Source organism: Scomber scombrus, chromosome 6, assembly GCF_963691925.1.
Source record: "Scomber scombrus chromosome 6, fScoSco1.1, whole genome shotgun sequence".
Lineage (NCBI taxonomy): Eukaryota > Metazoa > Chordata > Actinopteri > Scombriformes > Scombridae > Scomber > Scomber scombrus.
This window is the reverse complement of record NC_084975.1, coordinates 26,394,619-26,417,915: the sequence shown is the minus strand read 5'-3', so window position 1 is coordinate 26,417,915 and position 23,297 is coordinate 26,394,619. Positions and strand designations below refer to the sequence as shown.

At 37.8% G+C, this 23,297-nt stretch overlaps 3 protein-coding genes across 4 annotated transcripts; 2 read left to right on the top strand and 1 right to left on the bottom strand.

Moving 5' to 3' along the window:
• Positions 1-1,514: 1,514 nt before the first annotated feature.
• si:ch211-194m7.4 (olfactomedin) lies at positions 1,515-4,495 on the top strand. Its single transcript, XM_062420956.1, has 5 exons — positions 1,515-1,637; positions 1,788-1,946; positions 2,197-2,409; positions 2,739-2,871; positions 3,386-4,495. Exons 1-5 carry the CDS (start codon positions 1,602-1,604, stop codon positions 4,231-4,233), a joined length of 1,389 nt encoding a protein of 462 aa, XP_062276940.1. The 5' UTR covers positions 1,515-1,601; the 3' UTR covers positions 4,234-4,495.
• A 2,550-nt stretch (positions 4,496-7,045) lies between these two features.
• On the bottom strand, positions 7,046-10,677 carry LOC133982278 (olfactomedin-4-like). Of its 2 annotated transcripts, none has more exons than XM_062421250.1 (7): positions 10,547-10,677; positions 10,240-10,362; positions 9,871-10,089; positions 8,603-8,756; positions 8,216-8,443; positions 7,762-7,930; positions 7,046-7,481 (listed from the first exon to the last, which is right to left on the bottom strand). In XM_062421250.1, the coding sequence occupies exons 1-7, from the start codon at positions 10,598-10,600 to the stop codon at positions 7,046-7,048; spliced, it is 1,383 nt and encodes a 460-aa protein (XP_062277234.1). In that variant the 5' UTR covers positions 10,601-10,677. The 2 variants fall into 2 exon arrangements, with proteins under 2 accessions (XP_062277234.1, XP_062277235.1); XM_062421251.1 differs by having other exon boundaries at positions 8,603-8,675.
• A 6,612-nt stretch (positions 10,678-17,289) lies between these two features.
• LOC133982053 (olfactomedin-4-like) lies at positions 17,290-21,704 on the top strand. The gene is made up of 5 exons (XM_062420955.1): positions 17,290-17,412; positions 17,563-17,721; positions 17,979-18,191; positions 19,896-20,028; positions 20,702-21,704. Exons 1-5 carry the CDS (start codon positions 17,377-17,379, stop codon positions 21,547-21,549), a joined length of 1,389 nt encoding a protein of 462 aa, XP_062276939.1. The 5' UTR covers positions 17,290-17,376; the 3' UTR covers positions 21,550-21,704.
• Positions 21,705-23,297: the final 1,593 nt, after the last annotated feature.

Here is a 23,297-nt window from a genome sequence, read left to right as displayed (position 1 = left end):
CTCGCAGTTGCAAGTTTTTTTTCTATACAAATCGTATTTTGATCTTTGGTTTGCTTGATAGGGTTTCCACATAGACCCTGAAAGTACGTTTGGCATCCAGTCAAAGTCTCAAGTATTTATAACAAACAACAAATTCAGTAATAGAACTTTGAAGGGTTTGGATGTGTGCAGTGGGCAAGATGCTCTTAGGTAACCTAGAGAATAATCATATCGGGGTCTTTGCAGTGTTAAATCCATTAATGGTGTCTGGGTCTTGTCCCAAAGCTGCATCATTTTTATGGTGTGTATAAAACTTTTTTGACAATGTGACTATTAAGTGCAAGTTCCAGATGAATGTAACAGAGCACAATGAAGAGAAAACATGCTACAATGATGTTGGATTCAAAGGTCACAGTCTATAGAGACTGAAGAAGAAGGAGAAGAAAATTCATTCGCTTTTCAAACAAATGAGTCACAAAGTGCTTTACAGGAAAGAAGCAGAAAATGTAGTCACCAACAAAGTCACTTTTTAAAAATATACAAAGACTGGAACATTTTGGCTACAGTGCTGTGACCGAAAGGTGGGAAAGAAAGTCAAATGAGGGAGTATCTAATACTAACCTGTGTTTTGAGGATTTAACTGTTGTACAAACATTGTATTCAGCCTCATAGTTCAGGAACAGAAAGTGACCACTCTGTACAAAATACAATTCGGGGCCCATTTCAGATTGCAGCGTTTGCAACATTTGTACAACAACTAGAGCTATTCAAAATGTTAGGTGAGTATTTTTTGAAGTAAAAATGAAGTACACTTGATAGAGGTCAATACATCCCGTGCTTGCATTTTGTTACACGATCGCTGATTATTGTGCATGTGGCAGTTTTTGCTAAAGACAATCATACATTTCAAACTCTCTGTATGAATTTAGCTAAATAATAAACACATATGATTTGATAAATGGTAAATGGGTTGCAAATATATGTATCTTTTTATCCATTTGTATTTATTCTCATACACCAATTTTGGCAGAGCTGCCATGTAAAGTGCTGGCCGGGCCATCAGGGGTATGGGGTCCTGCTGAGCCTTGTATTCCCTCCAGGGTATAAGGACACAAAGGCAGCAAATACAACAGGTTAGCCCTTTTTTGGACTACAGATTGATATCTCCACCTTAACATGTCCAAAACTGTCTTTCAATTAAATGATGGAATAAAAGTGCTGGATTTACCATTCAGCAAAGCTGACCAGATATCCTGACAAACCTGCTTTATAAGAAATGTTTTCTCATAAAGTACATCTCATAAATACAATGAATAAATTGTACATTGAAAACTAACATCAAGCAACACAGCAGAGGATATTTGAAACAGGAAATAACAACCATTGCATAATGGAAAGAGGAAATATGGGAATTTCTGTGCTGACCAACTGTGTTGAAACTCCACGTTTACGTTTATTTCACATCCGTGTGAAAAGTTTTGAATGCCTGTGGTGACTTATCAGTGGCAAGAGGTCAGCAAAGGCGAGTCAGAGAATATTACATAGTGAGGACAAGAGTGGAAGTGATTTCGATAACAGCTTCTCTCCTCATCACTCCACTACTCACTTCTTCAGCTTTGATCATGCTGCTGCTGCTCCTCCTGCTACTGGCACCCACTGTGAGTTCTACTAGTCTACTCTGTGAAAATAGGGATAAAATAAGAAGACATAGGACATTGTGATGTTACACTGATATTTTCTCTCTTTAGTCTCTTTATACATTTTGTTTTGTTGATGTTTTCAAAAAAAAAATAAATGTGTGAATGCAGGGTGATGGCCAGGCTCAGCGTGTGACAGGCAAAAAGGAAAACGATGCGTGTGCATGTGAAGTGAACTCTGCTATTTGGTCATTCCCTGCTGTGAAGTACGAGGCCGTGCTGCAGCAGGTTGAAGCTTGTGAAGGCTCTCTGAACAACCTGCAGGAACAGGTGAGAACTAAAGTCGCTGACACTACTATTTCATTCAGACTGACCGATTCCAGTCCAGTTTCACCACTGATTTTAGGGATATACTGTAACGATGGATAATGTGGATTCTGTAGAACCAAGCCATGCAATTACCTAGATTGATTCTAATGTGATAATAATTACAATTTCATACGTTCTTATTTTGAACTTAGTCTTGTTTTCATATTCAGTCATTATGAAATGACTGAAATTAGTTTCTGTTTTCTCTCAGGTGCAGTTGTCCCATGAGCGTCTCCCTCAGATTGAGGCTGTGATTAAGAATGTGACGGCTCGGCTGGAGCCTCACCAGTATCTGCATGATCAGGGCCTGTATTCAGCCTTGTCTCTGCGTATGCTGGGCCAGGAGCTCAGCCAGCTGGAGACAGACGTCAGTGACATCCACAGCCAGTTAAACAATGCCCAAACACAGAAACTCTCCAAAGAGGTACAGCTAAGTATGCAGTGAAGACACTTAATGATTACTAAAGATGTACAGTATTAAATGAGTAACAATATGATATAAATAAGATGCTACATTGTGGTAGTGCAGGGGATGTTAAGTTAAGAATCAGAATTCCCATTTCAAATTGGGAAAAAAAAGAAAGTCCCCATAACATCAGTCATTCATTTTAGGGTGACGACTTGGTTTAAAATTAAATTAAGGCTAGGCATGTACTGGTTAGAATCAAGGTAAGGCTCCAAGAAATTATTACTGTTAATACAGTCACTGTTAGTAATTGAAACACTGTGTGTGTGTGTGTGTTTGTGTGTTAGGTGGGTAAACTGCGTACAAATGTAGACAGGATGCAAGTGGCAGACATCATTAATATGAAGTCTGTAAAAGCGACACTGCGCTACTTGAAGAACAGCGTTGAGTCCTGCAAATCAATTCCCAAAGATTTCCGAGGTAAGTCTGCTGTGTGAAAGCGTGTGTCTTGTGAATGTGAGTATGTGTGTAAGAGAACACTCAATCCTTTATTACAACATCTACAAAGAAGTAAGTAGACTCTCTGAGGAAGTGCAGAATATAAGGGCTGTTAAGGGGGAAAAAATTATGAGAGTAAATTCGTATTGTACTGCTTGAAAACAGGAACTGCTTGTGGCTTATGAAGCATGACTTTTCAACACGGATATTTGCCAAAAATTAAATAAATACTGGCTAAAAAACAAAAACACTCAAGGTACAGCTAACTAGCTAACTCACAGTCTGTATGGCAACATTATACATCCTGTTTACATTACCCAAAACATTTGGGTTTCAAGAAAAAGAAAAAAAACAAAAGGAGAGGCAAACACATTTTGTGAAAGTTTGAAAGACCGCAGCTTAAAGAACTATTATTAGTACTAGTAACTGTGTGGAAAGCAGAAACATGTATACTCTAGGCTGCACTGTACCTCCTGATCTTCCTAATTGTTTTCAGGCCAGCACAGGTACTGCCTAAAGGGCCTGATCACCAACATCAGCGAACCAGTTGTAACTAAGGTCACTCCATACGGTAAGAGCTACATCTCTGGTTCATGGGGCAAACAGGCTAACATGGAAAGCGAGGGCCAGAAGAACAGCTACTGGGTTCAAACCCTACTCAACAAGCACATCTGGGGCAACACCCTGCGCGTATACCAAACTTATGAAGACTTTATAGCCTCTGTCAACCACAAGGACTTCACCTTTGCTCCATCGTACACTCATGCTAATACCATCGAGGGTCCCAGTGCTGTCCTGTATGGTGAAGCATTGTACTATCACTGCTACCGCTCTGCAGATGTTTGCCGCTATGACCTGAAAAGCAACACCGTCAAACGTGTGACACTTCCAGGTATCGGTGTGGGTTTCAACAACAAGTTCCCATATTGTTACTATGACTGTCGTACCCATAGTGATGTGGATGTGGAGGCAGATGAGACAGGACTATGGGCCATCTACGCTACTCTTGGTAACCATGGTAATCTAGTGGTGAGCCGGCTAGCATGGGACAATGAAGCTGAGACACTCAATGTTTCACAGACGTGGGAGACGAGGCTGTTCAAGAAGGCAGTGAGCAATGCCTTCATGGTGTGTGGTGTGCTGTATGCCACTCGTTATGTAGATGAATACCGTGAGGAGGTGTTCTACGCCTTCGATACTGCGACAGGCAAAGATGATAGCTCACTGGCACTGCCACTAGAGAAGGTAGCGAAAGGAGTGGCCAGTCTGAGCTACAACCCAACCAACAAGCAGATCTACATGTACAATGATGGATATCTTCTAGCATTCCAGGCCCACTTCTGATCTAATACTGTAGTAATGTACTGCAAATGACAGCCATATTTCATTCACATAATACACACAGTTTGAAGACAATATCAAGCGATGACCAGTTATAATGATCCGTAAGGTTAACTAATGTTCATAGTTAAATACTTTGTTTTGTTAAGATTTATAGAGTCATGGTACATACTGTATGTTTTAACAATTGTTTTAATGCAATGCTGAATGGAATGAAGCTGAAAAATCAATAAAAACATAATTATATAATAAAATACAAACTATAGTTATTCTGTTGTTGGCTGGTCAGTGCAGACTTGTGTCGTAAGTTTATGTCTACAGCCATACTAGCAGCTATGTCAGGCTGTATTTATACACAGTGGTGCATATGGCTAAATGCTAATGTCAGGATGCTAACATCCTCACAACCTCCTATAAACAGTGGTGTGCAGTCAGGGGCAGCAAGGCTAGCACAGTGCTAGCCCTGTCAAAAATCTATTTTTTTTAGTTTTTTCCATAATTAGAAGGTCAATACAATACTTTCTCTTTTTTTTTTTGGGGGGGGGGGGGTAATTATTTTGGTAATTGTCATTAAACACCAAGTACAGCTAAGGTTGATAGGAATGTCATTAGTTGTGTTGGTATTTGATCATAAACTATGGTACAAATCAAAATTTTGACCTGTTAATTAAAAATCAGGGATCACTAGAGAATTAGTAGAATCTCACCTGTGGTCAACATGAATGTATGGATTTTCAAATTTAATGGAAATCCATCTTATAGTTGTATTTTAATGTGGAACAAAGTGGTTTACCAACAAAACAACCAGTGTCACCTGTGACTAAAACCTAAAATATTTAATCAAAATTAATGTTAATATTACAAATTAATGTGATGTGGAGAAAGGTTAAAAGGCAGTATTTCATCATTTTTAAAATTTGATTTTAACTGCATTATTAAATTAAGAAACATTACTTGACTTCTAATAAAAACTGCTACTACTGTGAAACCAACTCTAACCCTAACTCTAACACAGCTCACTGGGTATTATCACAAGTGAACTTTAACACTGCTGAAGTAGCAAAAATTGACACTCTGCTGGAGATAATTTTATGATTAATTTTGGGTCACTTACATAAAGCCAACCATGTGTTTGTATCATGTTATAGGAAAGAGGACAGTTGTACTACCATTTAATGCAGTCCAGTACAAAAAACAAAGACATAGCATAATGTCATAGCATAATGGATAAAATAACAGTATCTATCTATCTTTTTTTATTAAAAATAAAATAGCTTTTGAAATCAGCAACACCTAGTAAATAACTTTAAGCACAATGAACCCAATACTTTGCACTCACATACTGTACATACCAATTTGTGGCAGTCCAACCTGTCAATTATAAGTTTGCTTGCCATCTATCATCACATCAGATTCATGTTTTTTCCCCCTAAAAGTCCAGGATGTGTCAAAGCTTGTTTAAAGGAAAACTAGTGTTTATTGCAAGTTTCTTCGTCTATCAGTTTTGATAAAAAGTTGCAGATGCCTTCCCCTACAGCCCCAGCCCCTCTTTGTGGATGTAAAAGCTGCACACACACAATATATCCACAATTGCACATATTTTCAAATGTGTACACACACACATTCTCACACGCATGTTATGTGAAAGCTATGCGGGTGCTGTAAAGTAACTAATCCAAAGAAATGATGCAAATAGGCCCCACGTGCAAAGGAATCCATTGCTAGAGAAGCTGTGTGTGTCTAGTTAACAGAAATAATCGATGAGGTCCTCTGGTCCAAGATGTCTTGGCTTTGTAATGTTCAGTATTCATGTACCATAGTCACCTCATGTCTCCAGTTTAACAAAAACCCCTTGGTCCTCTGTCAGAATGGGTGTAGTTTCAATCTTCCAATTACTGAGGTGCTCGCTTCCCTGAGGTGGTCTGTAAAACACCTGGCTCCCACAGGCAAACTCAGTCACAGCTTAAAGGGCAATTGTTTGAAGTCACTTTTTAAAACATTGGTAGTGTTGGTCATGTTTCTGAGCACTAGGGGGCCCAAGAGGGCAAAAGACTGACAAAGAATAAGCTATGACTTTTCTTTTTATTGTGAGAGAGAGAGAGAGAGAGAGAGAGAGAGAGAGAGAGAGAGAGAGAGAGAGAGAGAGAGAGAGAGAGAGAGAGAGAGAGAGAGAGATGCCTGAAAAATAGTGAATGAATGAATGTTATTTGTTTATTATTAATGCAAATAATTGAAAAAAGGACATCTTGACAAATCCTGAAAATACTGGGCTTTCAGAACAAGACAGTTCTTCACAGAACCTCATCCATAAATTGAAGTCACCACCTTTCCTGATGGTTTCCAATACAAATAATATACAGTTAGTACAGTATTTTGCACACTGTATTGATCAATTATATTAGTTTGGACATGATTTATGCATCTCCTCAGCATCTTCAGCTTGAACTAACAAAGAACAAATATAGTTAGATAAAGCATCTACATCTCATTCTTCTTTGCCATATTTTCAGTTCATGTTAAGTTTCTGCCTTCTGGCAGCTAAGAGGAAATAACCCTTTTCTTTCCTGGTAGGTGTTTAATGTGAAATGTGAGAGGGTGTTGAGTTTCACTGACAGCTGCTTAACAGTGATTGAAAAAAAGCAGAAATGTTTGTAATTTGAGAATAAAAACATTACGTCTTTAAAAAAAGGAAAACTTCTCACCCAACTTTTTTATTAGGAATCAGCCTTTATTAGTTTATTTATTGTTACTATTTATTGTTATTCACGCTATTGTTTGTGACATGATATTAATGCAGGATTTTACAGATCTCCATTTACTCAAACAAAACTTTATAGGAGACCATGAAGGAGTTACAGTAGGCATGCAGCATCTGGTCCACAGGGCTGTAGTTCAGGGAGTAAATGTTGGGAGACATTTTCCTGATGAAGATGCCAATGTCGAACTTCTCCACCCCTGTAGAGGTGTCAAATGAGTAGAAGATCTCCTCCACTTCTTTGCTGACGTAGCGCGTGGCATAGAGCACGCCACAGGCCATGAAAGTGTTGGTCACTGCCTGCTTGTAGACTGAGGTGTGCCAGGTTTGGTTGAGCGTGGGTGGCTCACCTTCTTCTACCTTAGATAGAACCAGGTTGCCAAAGTCTTGGGTGGTGGTGTAGATCACCCAAACACCAGACTCATCTGTTGCAAGGTCCAGGTCGGTATATGGGTAGCACTCATCAAGACGGCAGAAGTTACCTTTGGAGTTAAATCTGAAGAAAATACAGGACAGTCATGATGTTTAAAAGCATTATTTTCTTTGTTTTCATGGACCTAGCATGTTCTGTTGGGATTTTACACATTCATAATCATATTTATAATATTTTTACATACACTGTGTGATGCACTCTACTTAATATTAATAAATATGTTGTTATTACAAAACTAGTAAACATTTTCACACAAATATGTTATAAATGCCATTAATACAAGTATTTATTCTGGCATCGGCAGTTAAGACATTGAGGTAAAAGACAAAGTGAAGCAGTGAACCTGGTGCCTTCGGGTAACTGCATGGTGGTAACAGTTTTGGTGGAGAGGTTGAATCGACAGACATCATACTTGTTGTAACAGTTGTAGTACAAGGCATCTCCATACAGCACAACATTTGGTCCCTGGACAGTGTTGGTAGTTGGGTTAGATGAGTGGATCAGTACATTACCTGGAAGAGAGTAAATGTAATCATAATGTGGCAGATTAGGTTTTCTCCTTTCTTCAGGCCCACTAAACTGTCACTGAGCTGAAGTCAATGGTTAAATGTCAAGTCTCCAAAAGTAGAGCTCCATCAGTCATTGTTCTTAATGTCCATTCTGCAGTTATAAATACTCACTAGAGCAATATATGCTCCTCAGAATAAGTACCCAGTACAGTTTTTTTCTAAAAAGAAATGAGGTAAAGACTTTTTGGAATTGTTTCTTTTAGTCTTCAGTACATAATAGTTCCTTACCCGGGACGCTCACTCCAACAATCAGAGAGCTCAGGCTGGAGTAGAGACGGATGTAGTTGGAGTATACATTACTGGAGGTCAACATTACCAGCCAGTACCAGTTCTCCTTTCCTACCGCTGGTTTGGGATCACGACCCCAAGCTCCGTACATGTAGGAGCCTGGATACTCTCCTGCTGTGTAGACCCCGGGGCCAGTAATGTTCACAAACTTGCCGTGGGGACAGATACCTGATGGCAAAATGTGAAATGAAATGAAAAGATTAAAACATCCTACATAACGTATCCTACACTTCTTTTCAACTATTCTATGGTTTCCAGTGGAAGTTAAAGACAACTGAAACAAAAATTTAAAAAACTGTTGTGTGTTGTGCAGATTTGGGGTGATACCTTGTGGGGGCTGAGTGGGATGGGGAGTGGGGTGATGTTCATCCTTGCACTGGTCCAGGTCTCTCTTCAGACGCTGGTTAGCTTGTTGTCTCTTCACCACCTGCAGGGTGTCGTACTCCTGCAGCTCTGCCATCTTAACTCTCAAGTCCTCCAGCTGAGAGCAGACATCACAATAGTTGGTGAAAAATGCTGTATCTAAGCTTAACCTGGACTTTTTTTATTAAAAAAAAAAATTAACATAAACAGATGATCAATGAAATGAAGTGTGAAAAGAACGATTGCCGAATTCTTGATTTCCTCTCAGCTCTAGCTACCGTTGTAACATTGTTTACTTAATTGTTTTTGTTGTTCCGTCCAATGAACTTATCATCATCATTTCCAGCAGCAGTGGGCTGCAGCAAAATGTAGTGTATCTAGTCTATATTTATATGGAGCATGAGAAACCTGTTATCCAGGTTATTTTGATGATTCTTACAGTATCCAGATTTCTGATAATCTGTCATGCATTTCTCTAACGACTGGTAAAACTTTGATATAGTGTTTAGATGCCACATGTCAGGTTTCTGAAACCAGGTTATGGTGTTTGCATGTGCAACACATAAAAAGCATGCTCCAAAAACCTGATCATAACCTAGCTAATTGTTTTGTTATTCGGGGGCCCCTAAACTACAAGAAGGGGGAGAAAGACACTCAGAGAAGTACAATAACAAAAAAATAACAGTAACAATGATAATAATAAGTATGACTGAAGTATGACTAATAGTAATAATAGCAGGTGTGGGTGTCAAGCAGGACCACAGAGGCCCCAAGCAGTAAAAAAATCAATTAATGGAGGTTTCATTTAGTCCTTGTAACGAACTCAAATAAAAAAACATACTGAACCCTGATAATGTTGTTTCACCTGTGCAGAATGTGAGTTCATAAGTAGTTGACAATGTTAGCAACCCTGTAAAAAAGTGGTTATAAAGTGGTTATTGAGCTACTTGAGCTCTTAGTGATCCTCTACCTGTGGACATCATTGCTCTTAAAGTATATTCTGCTTTGAATTTAGTCTCAAATAAACATGTAAGAAAAAGTGACAGATCATCATTTACATAGTTTACTGGCTTCTATTGGTCTTTAGGAAGAATTGCCAACTGGGTGAAGCCTTCTTTTTGCAAAAGATTACTTGCCAGAACATCAGTGTTAATGGCAGTATATTGTGGTCTTTCTACGAGACAGTAAGTCTTCTTTCTCTCATATATTATTGTCTACATGTGTGGATCTACCTGTTCCGTGGTGTCAGTGGTGAGGTGCTGGTGTCTCAGGCTGGTCATGTTGAGCTTGTCCATGAGCTGCTTGATCTCAGTGAGTTCATTCTCTATCACCAGCAGGCTGAGAACTCCATACAGTTCACCGTCATTCTCCCTCTCCAGAACGGATAGATCTTTCTCCAGTTGGGGCAAACGCCGCTCCAAACCAAGCATCAAACTTTCCAGCTCCAGAGTCTGCAGAGACAGCAGGTACACACTGTGCTCACACATCACTCAAAATACATGCATGAAGAAGTTTGTTTTTTACAGCTGAGAGAGGGAGTGAGGTTATGGTCTTTACAGGATAGTTTAGGAAATAAAACTTGCAAACATTACATTAGTTACCTTCTTTGGAGTGATGTTGCTGTTACATTTGGATGCATTGTCTTCCACTGTGCTGAGTTTGTCATGTGGGAACGCCTTTTCTGAGTTAGTCAAATCACACACACACTGATCCTGTGGTGGCACCTGATGAAATAAATAAAGATATTAATGAATGACATGTTGAAAATTGAGACTTTATTTGTAATGAATACACAATTTTGAAAGAGTTAGTAGTTTTATTATGGTAAATTATAGGAAAAAAACAAACAAACCCAAATCAGTAATGTGAATTTTTAAGGTGATTAATTAATCTTGTGTGTTTTCTTACCTGTTGGGTGAGAGTGATCAGAGCACACAGTGGGATGATCACACACAGCTTCATGGTGGATCAGGTAGTAAAGCTAAATGAAACAGTCCCTGAACACAGTTTGAATATGTGTCTGACTATTGCAGCAGCCTCTAAATCATTTTTGGTGTGCATACATATGAAGCATGATTCCTTCTAAACAAGATCACTTCCTCCTCGTGGTTGAGGTTTCAGCAACATGGCCTTTTTTAACTTGAGGAAGGAAAATGACATAATTGCAGATATTGACAGTGATACATAAGTAAAAGTCAAAAAACTACTGAAGGAGTCAATCTTTTGGAAGTAACACGTGACTGTAACACTTTAAATTGTATTTATTTTATGTTGCCATATGTTGCTTTTATATCCTGTCTTGTTGCATTTTATTTTAAATTGCCATATGTGCTTTTATATCCAGTCTTGTTGCATTTTATGTTTATTCAAAGCATTTTGATTTGCCTCATTGTTGTGTACTATACTAGTATTCAGTAAGAATTCAGATGCTTAGCTGAAACAAAACAAAATTCCCCATTACTAGCAAACCTTCAGGATCAAAATTTTACTTGGGCAAATGCAGGAGTATTATTAGTAGCAAAACATATTTAATGATGCACTAATCAGTATTTTATATATGTATAGTGTTACAAGTGTTTGTTGATGAACACACAGAGAAAAACAGAGAGAGTACTATGAAGCATTTAAGCCTCATTCAGATCATTTTTGCGGGTGTTTGGACCATCATTTTCTATTTCGGTTGCCTAAAGTATTTACAGCACTGTTCAGTTGTCCAGTATTGACAGGTAGTCTCATTGAGATATGATTCTCATTTTCAAGAGAGACATGTGTACACAAACTTTAAACATACAGATAGATTTGATTTGTATTTAAAATCTTTATTTTAAATGTATAAAAGAGAAAAACAAATATGAAAAAGAATGCAAAATGGCCATACTGAAAACAATAGACTTACACATAACGGAAGCATAACGCAATGCAAGATTGTCAACCACACCCGAAAAGGAGTGGGAAGAAGTTAACCCTTATTAAATCCCACCCCTTCTCCATAAATCAATGATAACCCTAACACTAGTATAACAGCTTCGTCATATATATGTGAATCCCAAGAATAATTGCTTATCAATAAATAATACAAATTAATTAATTGCTAATTAACATCAAACAATATACACATTTCTAACTAATTTATATTATGTGTAATGTCACTATATACATCTATATATATATAGAAGCAGCAACAGGTCCAGCACACCTCCACACTGCACATCAGAGGAGACACCCATGAACACCCAAAATCCCACAACTACACGAGAAAACACTCCAAAAAGAACCCACAACCACAACTCTATTCTATTCCTGCACATCAGAGAAGACAAAGAAATCCCTGTTCTAGTGTTTGTTTGTGTGTGTGTTGCTGGTTAAGTACTTGCAGGTTGGAGGTTACATCAGAGCACACCTGTATACTATCAGCCCATCAACATGCAATTTCCCCCACCCCAAGTGAAAGTCACACACACAAAACACAAACACTCAGTGATCACTGCACATAAAAACAAGCTGATACAGGCCTACCCTGTTACACACACAAATATACACAAATACAAACAAAAGGCACCCGAGTTAGTTTAAAACTTCGGTCCCTGTACCCCATAAAAATCATCTCTTTTTACCTCCTTTTAAACTGCTTCATATTTGGACATTTTTTTAACTTCAAATTCAGACTTTTCCATAATCTTATCCCGCAGACAGAAATACAAAAACTTCTCCTCGTTGTACGCACCCTAACAGTGTTGAAATGCAATAATCCCCTTGAATTATAGCAACCCTCTCTTTCAATAAACAATCTTTGAATATTTCATGGTAGTTGATTATGTTTTGCTCGAAACATAATTTGTGCTGTTTGTAATTCTACCAGGTCTGCGAGTTTTAGTATTTCTGACTGTAAGAATAATGTATTTGTGTGATCCTGAAAACCAGCAAAGCTTAGCATAGATAAACAGACATTAAATAATTCAAAAACATACATTTACACATTAAGAGGAACATGTGCAAGCAGGATTGTCAACACTCAAGTACAACCTTTAAAAACAGTTTGAATGAAATAAGAAAACCCAGCTTTACAATCTTCTGAAGCTCCATTTGTGTCCAGCAAAATATTTGAAACCATGTTTACCCAGTTCATTGTGTCCAAGAAACACTACATAGATAGATAATGTTAAAAATAACCTGAGACCAGACATTATAGGTATTGTATTTAAATGTAATTAATGAAAAAAGATAACTGTACAGTTTTTCCAATAAGGCTTTATAGATAAACAACATAGAATGCTGCTCCCTTCTGTGTGTTGAGGCAGAACAACAGACCTTTTTGTAAGGTCTGTTGTTCTTTAAGTAAGTACCTGCTCTTCAACCGTATTATTTATTGACGCAGTTACCATCAGCAAAATTACCTTCAGGTTTGGTTAATCATAATACATGTGCTAAATAACATACTTGCATTTTCTCCTCCCTGTATTTTGTGCACTGGGGTGAAAACACCCCACATTGCATATTCATGATGGCAAACGTACTAAATGGACAGCGCGTGTTATCTTGCACATTTGAAAGACGCAAGCCTCAGTGCACTGTGTTAGTAGATCAGCTTCCACATTTTTTTGCAGGTGATGTCAAGTTTGCACCCTTTTTTACACCCGCAAACCTTTAGTAAATCAGGACCAATCTGTACAATATCACCATAATCAAGCAAAGGCAAAATTGTACTTGCACTATTTTTTGCAACTAGCAAAAGAGAAACAACTTTTGTTTCTATACAAATCCTATTTTGACCTTTGGTTTGCTTGATAGATTTTCCAAATAGACCCTGAAAGTAAGTTTGGCATCCAACCAGAGTAAAGTATTTATAACAATCAACAAATTCAAGAAGAGAACCTTGAAGGGTTTGGATGTGTGCAGTGGGCAGGATACTCTTAGGTGACCTAGAGAATAATCATATCAGTCGTTGCAGTGTTAAATCCATTACTGGTGTGAGTCTTGTTCCCCCAAACAGCATCTTCAACCATTGTTGGCAAGTGCATCATTTTTATGGTGTGTATACAACTTTTTTTGACAAAGTCACTATTAAGTGCTAGTTTCAGATGAATGTAACAAAGCACTATGGAGAGATAAGACGGGAAAGAAAGTCAAATGAGGAAGTATCTAGTAGTTGCTAGTGCTTTGAGGATTTAAAGAGATGAATGTGAATGTTCTGAAGATGTAGAAATATTGTGCAAACATTGTATTCAGGCTTACAGTTCAGGAACAGAAAGTGACCACTCTGCACAAAATACAATTACCGCCCCATTTTAGATTTTGAAATGGTTAAACAACTAGAGCTATTCAAAATGTTAGGCGAGTATTTTTTGAAGTAAAAATGAAGTACACTTGATAGAGGTCAATACATCCCGTGATTGCATTTTGTTACAGAATCGCTGATTATTGTGCATGTGGCAGTTGTTGCTAAGGACAATCATACATTTCAAACTCTCTGTATGAATTTAGCTATATAATAAACACATATGATTAGATAAATGGTAAATGGGTTGCAAATATATGTATCTTTTTATCCATTTGTATTTATTCTCATACACCAATGGTGGCAGAGCTGCCATGTAAAGTGCTGGCCTGGCCATCAGGGGTTTTGGGGTCTTGCTGAGCCTTGTATTCCCTCCAGGGTATAAGGACACAAAGGCAGCAAATACAACAGGTTAGTCCTTTTTTTGGACTACAGATTGATATCTCCACCTTAACATGTCCAAAACTGTCTTTACTGCAAGTCCAGCTTTTCATTACTCCCTTGTTGTATAGCTCTGCAAAATCCTTGGTGTTTTACTAAACGACCAGCTGACATTCACCAAACACATTGCAGCAATCTCCTGGTCGTGCATATTCACTTTTCGTAACATCAGGAGGATTTGGCCATACCTGTCTGAGCATCCAGCACAACTCCCAATCCAAGCGATGGTCATCTCATAACTGGGTTACTGCAACTTGCTCCTGGTTTGACTACCAGCATGCACCATTAAACTCTAAAGAGGATTCAGAATGCAGCAGAACATCTGGTGTTCAATCAACCCAAATAAGCTCATATCACACTTCTGTTCGTCTCCCTCGACTGGCTCCAAGTGGCAACTGGCCTCAAGTTCATAACTTTGATGCTTGCCCTCAGTGCCACAAATAGAATGGCACCCTCCTACACTTGTATGTCCCCTCCCATCTGCTGTGGTTTGCATATGAACAATGCATGGTACTACTGGCTCTGCCTGGTATGAAATCACTATCCAGACTCTTCTCATTTGTAGTTCTGTGATGATGGAAAGAGTTACCCAACTCCATTAGGTCTGCTGACACCCTTGTGCATTCAAGACATGCCTGAAGACTTAGCACTTCCATCAATTAAACCCCTTAACCTTTTAGTACTTTGTTGATTGTTACTCTTCTTTCTTGTTGCTTATGGTAAATCTTAAGCACTTGTCTACATTCTTTACTTTCCTTTTATATATATATATCTAAAAAGCCAAAACCAAAATAAAACTTCTGTCTAGCACTCTTTCTCATTGCACTTGTACCTGGTCAGGTAGTTGAGAGTTTGTGCCACAACTCTTTCAGAGTCACTGTCATCTAAGTCGTTTTGGATAGAACTCTCTGCCAAATGAAAGCATGTAAATGTAAACTGAAAATGTTAACATAAAATAAGAATAACAGGGATGAGTCATGTATAATGTCCAACAGATACATTAAGAGTGAACAGGAGGAAATTCCAGCTACTGAGGCTAGTCTAGCCCAGCAGAGACTATTCTACCTCAGACAACTTGAGAAAATCAAAGTGTAACACACAATTCTCCAACAATTTTATACAACCATCATTTAAAATATCCTCCATTCATCTCTAACAGTTTGGTACAGCAGCCTTAACACTAAAACACACAAAAATACTGAAGGGCCTTGTTAGTAGATACAGATGTAAAGATTCTGTTCTTTATCACTAATTTCTGCATCTTGCATTGTGTTACAGTACATGCAGCTGTTCATTGTCTAGAAATACTGTCATTATTATTTATAGTTTAATAAGTTATATCTTTGTATATGTTGTACTGTTGATATTGTGTAGGCCTACTGAGACCAGAGCATTTTTCCATGCCATACCGAAAACAAAGTCCACAAACTATGGTGGTGTGCCTATTAAAGCGAGTACGTTTTCACTGAAAACCTCCTCCATGTTGAAGAGGACAACAGTTCATTTTTACACTTCTACTGTTAAATCTGGGACATGATGTAAACAGACTTGAACCAGGTTTGGTGTGGCTTTGGAGCAGATTGTCCACTAATCACAAGGTTGGCGGGTTGACTGCCAATTCCTGCATGTCAAACTGTCTTTGGGCAACACACTGAACCCCAAACTGCTCCCAATGGTCATGCTAGCAGTGTGTGAGTGTGTGTGAATGGGTGAATGAGAGTTCAGTTGTAAAGCACTTTGGTTAAAAGCGCTAGATAAATGAAGCTTAGCGAAAGTTCAGTCAGGAAGACTCTAAAACATACAGGCATAACTGGTAACTTCTGCCTCCTTCAAGCATGCTCATCTATTACCTAGTTTTCTATGTCTAAGGGCGTGATCTTAATTGTTGCCAGTCACCTGTCAATCTCGGCAACCAATAGCAAAAGGGCACACTTCAGTCTTAGCCTATCATTTAGTAGCGGTCCGTTTAAATGTGCCTCTCTCTCTTTTCTTCAGACCTGTCATATAGCTGTTCATGCGCCCGACCACCTCCCCATCACTGCCATTCTCTACAGGATCTGCAGTCCATTTCCCATCTGCTATCTTCTCTTCAAACTCATTAGCAATCACCACCACCAGTGTCCGGACTTTATGGGGATCTATACATAGACAGTATGCAGCCGTTCAGGGATGATTCCTCATGGAGTTCAAGTGCCAAAGACTTTGTCATTTACTAAGATTTTGTTCATCATATATTCACAATAAATATATTTCTATTCACTTGTCTCTTCTGACTGAAATGCAGCAATTTACCATTCAGCAAAGCTATCCAGATATCCTGACAATCCTGCTTTATAAGAAAGGTTTTCTCATAAATACTATGAATAAGTTGCAGTGAACAGGTATTTAATTAAGAGACATGTCATTTTCACTACATAAAAACATGAAATATTTTTCATGAAATATACCTACTAATTCCATCAACTGATATAATGAATCAAGATAAAACTACTACTGCTCACTTTCTGCTGGTTTATGTTGGTTGTTTAGGCAAACATTTTTTGTTAATATATGATATGAAATTTCCATCAGTATTAAATAAATATAATAATGACAGCAGTAAATGAGATACTGTGCAGGAATTTATTTTTTAACCTTTAAATGAGTTTTAAAGCCATCTGACCCACCATTATGTAACTCAACTTTCAGTATAATACTTCATTATAATACTTAACTAACATCAAACAACACAGCAGAGGATATTTTAAACAGGAAATAACAGCCATTGCATAATGGAAAGAGGAAATATGGGAATTTCTGTGCTGACCAACTGTTTTGAAACTTAAGTTTTGTTTTTTTCTTTTCACATTTTCGAAGTTTCACATCCTTGTGAAATGTTTTGAATTCCTGTGGTGACTTATCAGTGGCAAGAGGTCAGCAAAGGCGAGTCAGAGAATATTACAAAGTGAGGACAAGAGTGGAGGTGATTTCGATAAAAGCTTCTCTCCTCATCACTCCACTACTCACTTCTTCAGCTTTGATCATGCTGCTGCTGCTCCTCCTGCTACTGGCACCCACTGTGAGTTCTACTAGTCTACTCTGTGAAAATAGGGATAAAATAAGAAGACATAGGACATTGTGATGTTACACTGATATTTTCTCTCTTTAGTCTCTTTATAAATTTTGTTTTGTTGATGTCTTCAAAAAAAAAAAAAATGTGTGAATGCAGGGTGATGGCCAGGCTCAGCGTGTGACAGGCAAAAAGGAAAACGATGTGTGTGCATGTGAGGTGAACTCTGCTATGTGGTCATTCCCTGTTGTGAAGTACGAGGCCGTGCTGCAGCATGTTGAAGCTTGTGAAGGCTCTCTGAACAACCTGCAAGAACAGGTGAGAACTAAAGTCGCTGACACTACAGTTACATTCAGACTGGTCAATTCCAGTCCAGTTTCACCACTGATTTTAGGGATATAATGATGGATAATGTGGCTACTGTGGAACCAGGCCATGCAACAAATAGATTAGAAGCATTGATTCTAATGTGATATTAAGTACAATTTCATACGTTCTTATTTTGAACATAGAGTCTTGTTTCCGTATTCAGTCATTATGAAATGACTGAAATTAGTTTTTTTCTTTTCTCTCAGGTGCAGTTGTCCCATGAGCGTCTCCCGCAGATTGAGGCTGTGATTAAGAATGTGACGGCTCGGCTGGAGCCTCACCAGTATCTGCATGATCAGGGCCTGTATTCAGCCTTGTCTCTGCGTCTGCTGGGCCAGGAGCTCAGCCAGCTGGAGACAGACGTCAGTGACATCCACAGCCAGTTAAACAATGCCCAAACACAGAAACTCTCAAAAGAGGTACAGCTAAGTATGCAGTGAAGACACTTAATGATTACTAAAGATGTACAGTATTAAATGAGTAACATGACAAGAACAATATGATATAAATATGATGCTACATTGTGGTAGTCAAGGGGATGTTAAGTTAAGAATCAGAATTCCCTGACATGGGCATGAAACAAAAAAAAAGCACAGGAAGATACTAATCTAATATACTTAAACATTTGGGATATATCAAGCAAAACTTTGACTAAATTGTTTCAAATGTTCTGTTTTCAATGTTCAATTTAACAGGTTAAGTTGACAAATGTATAAATACAGAATGATCTGTGTGCAAATTGTTATGAATATTTGGAACAGGTATTCGTTACGCTGTGGGGACTTTTGTTTACACAGTCACTTGTGGGGACTGGCCTCTACAAAAAGGAAGTCCCAATAATGTCAATCATTCATTTTAGGGTGAAGACTTGGTTTACACAGGCACTTGTGGGGACTCGTAAGGTGGTTGGGAAGTACAACACAACATTACAAACAAAAGTAAAACAAAATTACCTTAGCAAATCACTTTTACCAGTCCCGGAACAAATTTACATTTTAAAAAACAAATTATCAAGAGTCAAGTGGTGAAACGATTTTACAAGTCTCAAATATAAATTTATAAATGACACAATCCTCAGGAAAGGGAAAGTACCAAATACCATGTGGGCGGCGACAGTCTGTACCAGTACACCGGTATGTTTCATCAGCTGTTTCATAAACTATAGACATACGTATGTCTATGAAATAAACTAGCTGCTACTCTCATGCTATGTACAAGTTTTTTTCTTCTCTTGATGCTTTCACAACTTGTCTCTTACTGACTCTACAGCACCACCTGGTGGCAGAATTTATACAACGCTTAACTCATGAATGGACCAACTGCAATGCAAATTAAACCACTAAATGAACTAAATTACTAACAAAAAACCCCACAAGTTTATCTTGGAGAAGCACAGTTTCTGTGTTCAGCATTAACTGTTGTCAATTCTAACCCTTACCCAAACCTTAACCCTAATCCAGGAGTATATGAGAAAATGCCTTTCTTTGTTATGTAATGTATGTTTTCTTTGACAGGGTTAGATAAAACCTACTGTGATCGCTGTCTTTACTTGTATGTTAAGCGAAAACTTCACTCTGGAATTATTTGACATACATTGCTTGTTCTTGCATAGTGTGTGGTGTTACAGTAAGAGACAGAGAGACATAGACAAGCAGACACAATTTATTAAATATTTATTTGCACAAAAACAGGCAGATCCTGCAAGCCCATAGCTAGATTCACTGTGGTAAAAACCAGGTAAAGCAAAGGTAGAAAACAGAAGAGGAAGTGGGAGGCTGTGATAGTTATGTTTGATTTCAATAATAGAAAAAAAATGTTACTTTTAATTTTTTGAATTATAGTATATTAAGATATGTAACTTTTTAAATGTCACAAAACAATCATCTAAGTTTGTATTTTTTGTGAGTAATTTATTTCGTTTAATTTGCATTGCAGCTGGTTAATTCACAAGTTAAGTGTTGTATAAATTCTGCCACCAGATGATGCTGTAGAGTAAAAAACAAGTTGTGAAAGCGTCACAACTTGTAAAGCATGAGAGTAGCAGCTAGTTTATATCATAGACATATATACATATATATGTATATATCTAAGTGATTAAAACACTGTCTTTGTGTGTTTGTTAGGTGGGTAAACTGCGTACAAATGTAAACAGGATGCAAGTGGCAGACATCATTAATATGAAGTCTGTAAAACTTAAACTGCGCTACTTGAAGAACAGTGTCGAGTCCTGCAAATCAATTCCCAAAGATTTCCGAGGTAAGTCTGCTGTGTGAAAGTGTGTGTATTGTGAATGTGTGTATGTCTGTAAGACAACACACAGTCATTTATTATTAACTACAAAAAAGTAAGTAGACAATCTGAGGAAACATGCATAATAAAACATGTTCCTTATCAAAATGTCACTTGAACAGTTTAGTAGAAAATATATGAAAGACATGACCGAAATAAAAAAAACAACATATAATTTGTCATTATTTGTTAGTTAAATAATTGAAAAAAGAACATTTCAACAGTGCAGAATATAAGGGCTGTTAAGGCGGGAAAATTATGAGAGTAAATTTGTAATGTACCGCTTGAAAACAGGAACTGCTTGTAGCTTATGAAGCATGACTTTTCAACATCGGGATTTGCCAAAAATTAAATAAATATTGACGACTAAAAAAACAATACTCGAGGTACAGCTAACTAGCTAACTCACAGTCTTAATGACAACATTATAGTTCCTGTTTACATTACCCAAAACATGATGGGAATCTTGAAATATGTTTCAAGGAAAAGAGAAAAACAATAGGACAGGTAAAGACATTTTGTGTCAGTTTGAAAGACTGTAGCTTTAAAAACTATTATTAGCACTAGTAACTGTGTGGAAAGCAGAAACATGTATACTCTAGGCTGCACTGTACCTCCTGATCTTCCTAATTGTTTTCAGGCCAGCACAGGTACTGCCTAAAGGGCCTGATCACCAACATCAGCGACCCAGTTGTAACTAAGGTCACTCCATACGGTAAGAGCTACATCTCTGGTTCATGGGGCAAACAGGCTAACATGGAAAGCGAGGGCCAGAAGAACAGCTACTGGATTCAGACTCTACTCAGCAGCCACATCTGGGGCAACACCCTGCGTGTATACCAAACTTATGAAGACTTTATAGCCTCTGTCAACCATAAGGACTTCACCTTCACTTCATCTTATAGTCACGCCGATGCCATCGAGGGTCCCAGTGCTGTCCTGTATGGTGAAGCATTGTACTATCACTGCTACCGCTCTGCAGATGTTTGCCGCTATGACCTGAAAAGCAACACCGTCAAACATGTGACACTTCCAGGTATCGGTGTGGGTTTCAACAACAAGTTCCCATATTGTTACTACGACTGTCGTACCCATAGTGATGTGGATGTGGAGGCAGATGAGACAGGACTATGGGCCATCTACGCTACTGTTGGTAACCATGGTAATCTAGTGGTGAGCCGGCTAGCATGGGACAATGAGGCTGAGACACTCAATGTCTCACAGACATGGGAGACAAGGTTGTTCAAGAAGGCAGTGAGCAATGCCTTCATGGTGTGTGGTGTGTTGTATGCCACTCGTTATGTGGACGAATACCGTGAGGAGGTGTTCTACGCCTTCGATACTGCGACAGGCAAAGAGAACAACTTACTGGCACTGCCACTACAGAAAGTAGTGAAAGGAGTGGCCAGTCTGAGCTACAACCCCACCAACAATCAGATCTACATGTACAATGATGGATATCTTCTAGCATACCAGGCCAACTTCTGATCTAATGCTGTTGTAATGTACTGCAATTTCCAAATGGCAGCCATGTTTTATTCTCAAAACAAAATGGAATAACATAATAAGCAAAGCTGTTGATGATCAAACTTAAAGAGTATTGCAAGCACTGACAAATTATAAAAATCCATAAGCTTTGCTAACATCTGTGGTTAAATACTTAGTTTTGTTTAGATTTATACAGTCATGGTATATACTGTATGTTGTAACAAATGTTTGTAATTCTATGCTGAATGGAATAAAGCTGACAATTAAAATGTGATTATATAACATTCTCACATGGTACCATGGTCTCATATTAGTTTAAAACTAGTCATTAGCCTAAAGTTTTCTGAGGCTGAGGCTGATGGGAACGTCATTAGTTTTGCAGATTTTTGGTGATAAAAAAACAAAACAAGGAATCACAAGAGTTTTAAGAATTCTTTATTTTAGTTATTTTTTCCTTCTCCATTGATAACATCTCACCATCTCTTTAAGTGATGTCATGAAATCTGGGATCTTGTATTCAGACTTGTCAGATCATTCCCCCATATTCCAGTATTCTTTATTCTTTAAAGTTAAACATACCAAGATAATTAAATTAATAATAATTCATGAAACAATTATGAGCAAGTCTAATATATCTAAATTTAAAGTTGTGCTTGCCAGTATTTCTTAGGATGATGTATATTGCATATCAAAAGTTTACGAATGGTATTAGTCTTAGTTTCAATGAATGTTTTCCATTTGACAGGCCTACCAAGAAATGTACTCAAGATTTCAGCAAACCTTGTTTTACAGTGGATTTAGTTGTTGAGGGAAAAATAATATTTTTTTTTAATAGAAAATATGTCTCGAGTCAAATCCTACTCCTCTTACACATGGTGAACATAAGTCTTATATAAATAAATTGTGTTTATTATATCAGATCTGCAAAAAATAAATATTTCAGTGAACAATTTAATTGGTGTTCAAATGATTTTAAAAACCCCATAAGAAATAATAAATCAGTTTTTGTCAGTTGATGACAATATTTCTGTACCCCTTATCAAACAGGTGAAAGAGTCAATATTGAAGCAACTTTCTTACATCTTTTGTTTGTTCTTGAAAGCAGGAGTTGTGCCAGATGAGTTAAAAGTTGCTAAAGTTATTTCTCTGTTTAAAGCAGATGATCCATGTTGTTTCAATAACTACAGACCCTTATCTATTTTGCCATGTTTTATTTTTTTAATATTAGATGTTGTAATATTGTTTGGGCAAGAAGTTTTCCTACTACTCTCTGTAAAGTTTTGATCCTACAGCAACATTTTGTTTGGATTGCAACCTGATCAGAGTCACACATCTCATCTGCTCCTCTATTTAAAAAACTTCAGATCATGACTATTCATAATATCGATATTTTTCAAATATGTGTTTTTATTTGTAAGATGTAACATTCATGTGAAGGGAATATTCCTGAGCATTTTCAGATTTACTTTAAAGCACATTTGCTGGTTCATTCATACTCAACTCGTCAATCATCATCATCATCATCTCCATCCTCAGTCTGCCACCCCTACTTATTTTGTCCATTACTTGAGTAACCCGCGCGCCTTACTCATTTTACCCATATACAGCATTTTACCCATTTTTTGTTTGACACCCCCACGTTGATTAATTTTACTCATTTTTCAAGCAACTTGCCCCCCTTACTCATTTTTCAGGTAAACTGCACGCCTTACTCATCTCCCACCCTTACCTATTTTACCCATTTCTGG

What these genes read in the sequence shown, in the direction of transcription:
- LOC133982053 (XM_062420955.1), top strand. Translation starts at nt 17,377, where the DNA reads ATGCTGCTGCTGCTCCTCCTGCTACTGGCACCCACT. An exon ending in CACAGAAACTCTCAAAAGAG is followed by an intron (nt 18,192 to 19,895) that starts GTACAGCTAAGT and finishes TGTGTTTGTTAG; the next exon opens with GTGGGTAAACTGCGTACAAA. An exon ending in AATTCCCAAAGATTTCCGAG is followed by an intron (nt 20,029 to 20,701) that starts GTAAGTCTGCTG and finishes AATTGTTTTCAG; the next exon opens with GCCAGCACAGGTACTGCCTA.
- LOC133982278 (XM_062421250.1), bottom strand. Translation starts at nt 10,600, where the DNA reads ATGAAGCTGTGTGTGATCATCCCACTGTGTGCTCTGATCACTCTCACC. An exon ending in CCACTGACACCACGGAACAG is followed by an intron (nt 8,757 to 9,870) that starts GTAGATCCACAC and finishes GTCTGCTCTCAG; the next exon opens with CTGGAGGACTTGAGAGTTAA. An exon ending in TGTTGGAGTGAGCGTCCCGG is followed by an intron (nt 7,931 to 8,215) that starts GTAAGGAACTAT and finishes ACTCTCTTCCAG; the next exon opens with GTAATGTACTGATCCACTCA.
- si:ch211-194m7.4 (XM_062420956.1), top strand. Translation starts at nt 1,602, where the DNA reads ATGCTGCTGCTGCTCCTCCTGCTACTGGCACCCACT. An exon ending in CACAGAAACTCTCCAAAGAG is followed by an intron (nt 2,410 to 2,738) that starts GTACAGCTAAGT and finishes TTTGTGTGTTAG; the next exon opens with GTGGGTAAACTGCGTACAAA. An exon ending in AATTCCCAAAGATTTCCGAG is followed by an intron (nt 2,872 to 3,385) that starts GTAAGTCTGCTG and finishes AATTGTTTTCAG; the next exon opens with GCCAGCACAGGTACTGCCTA.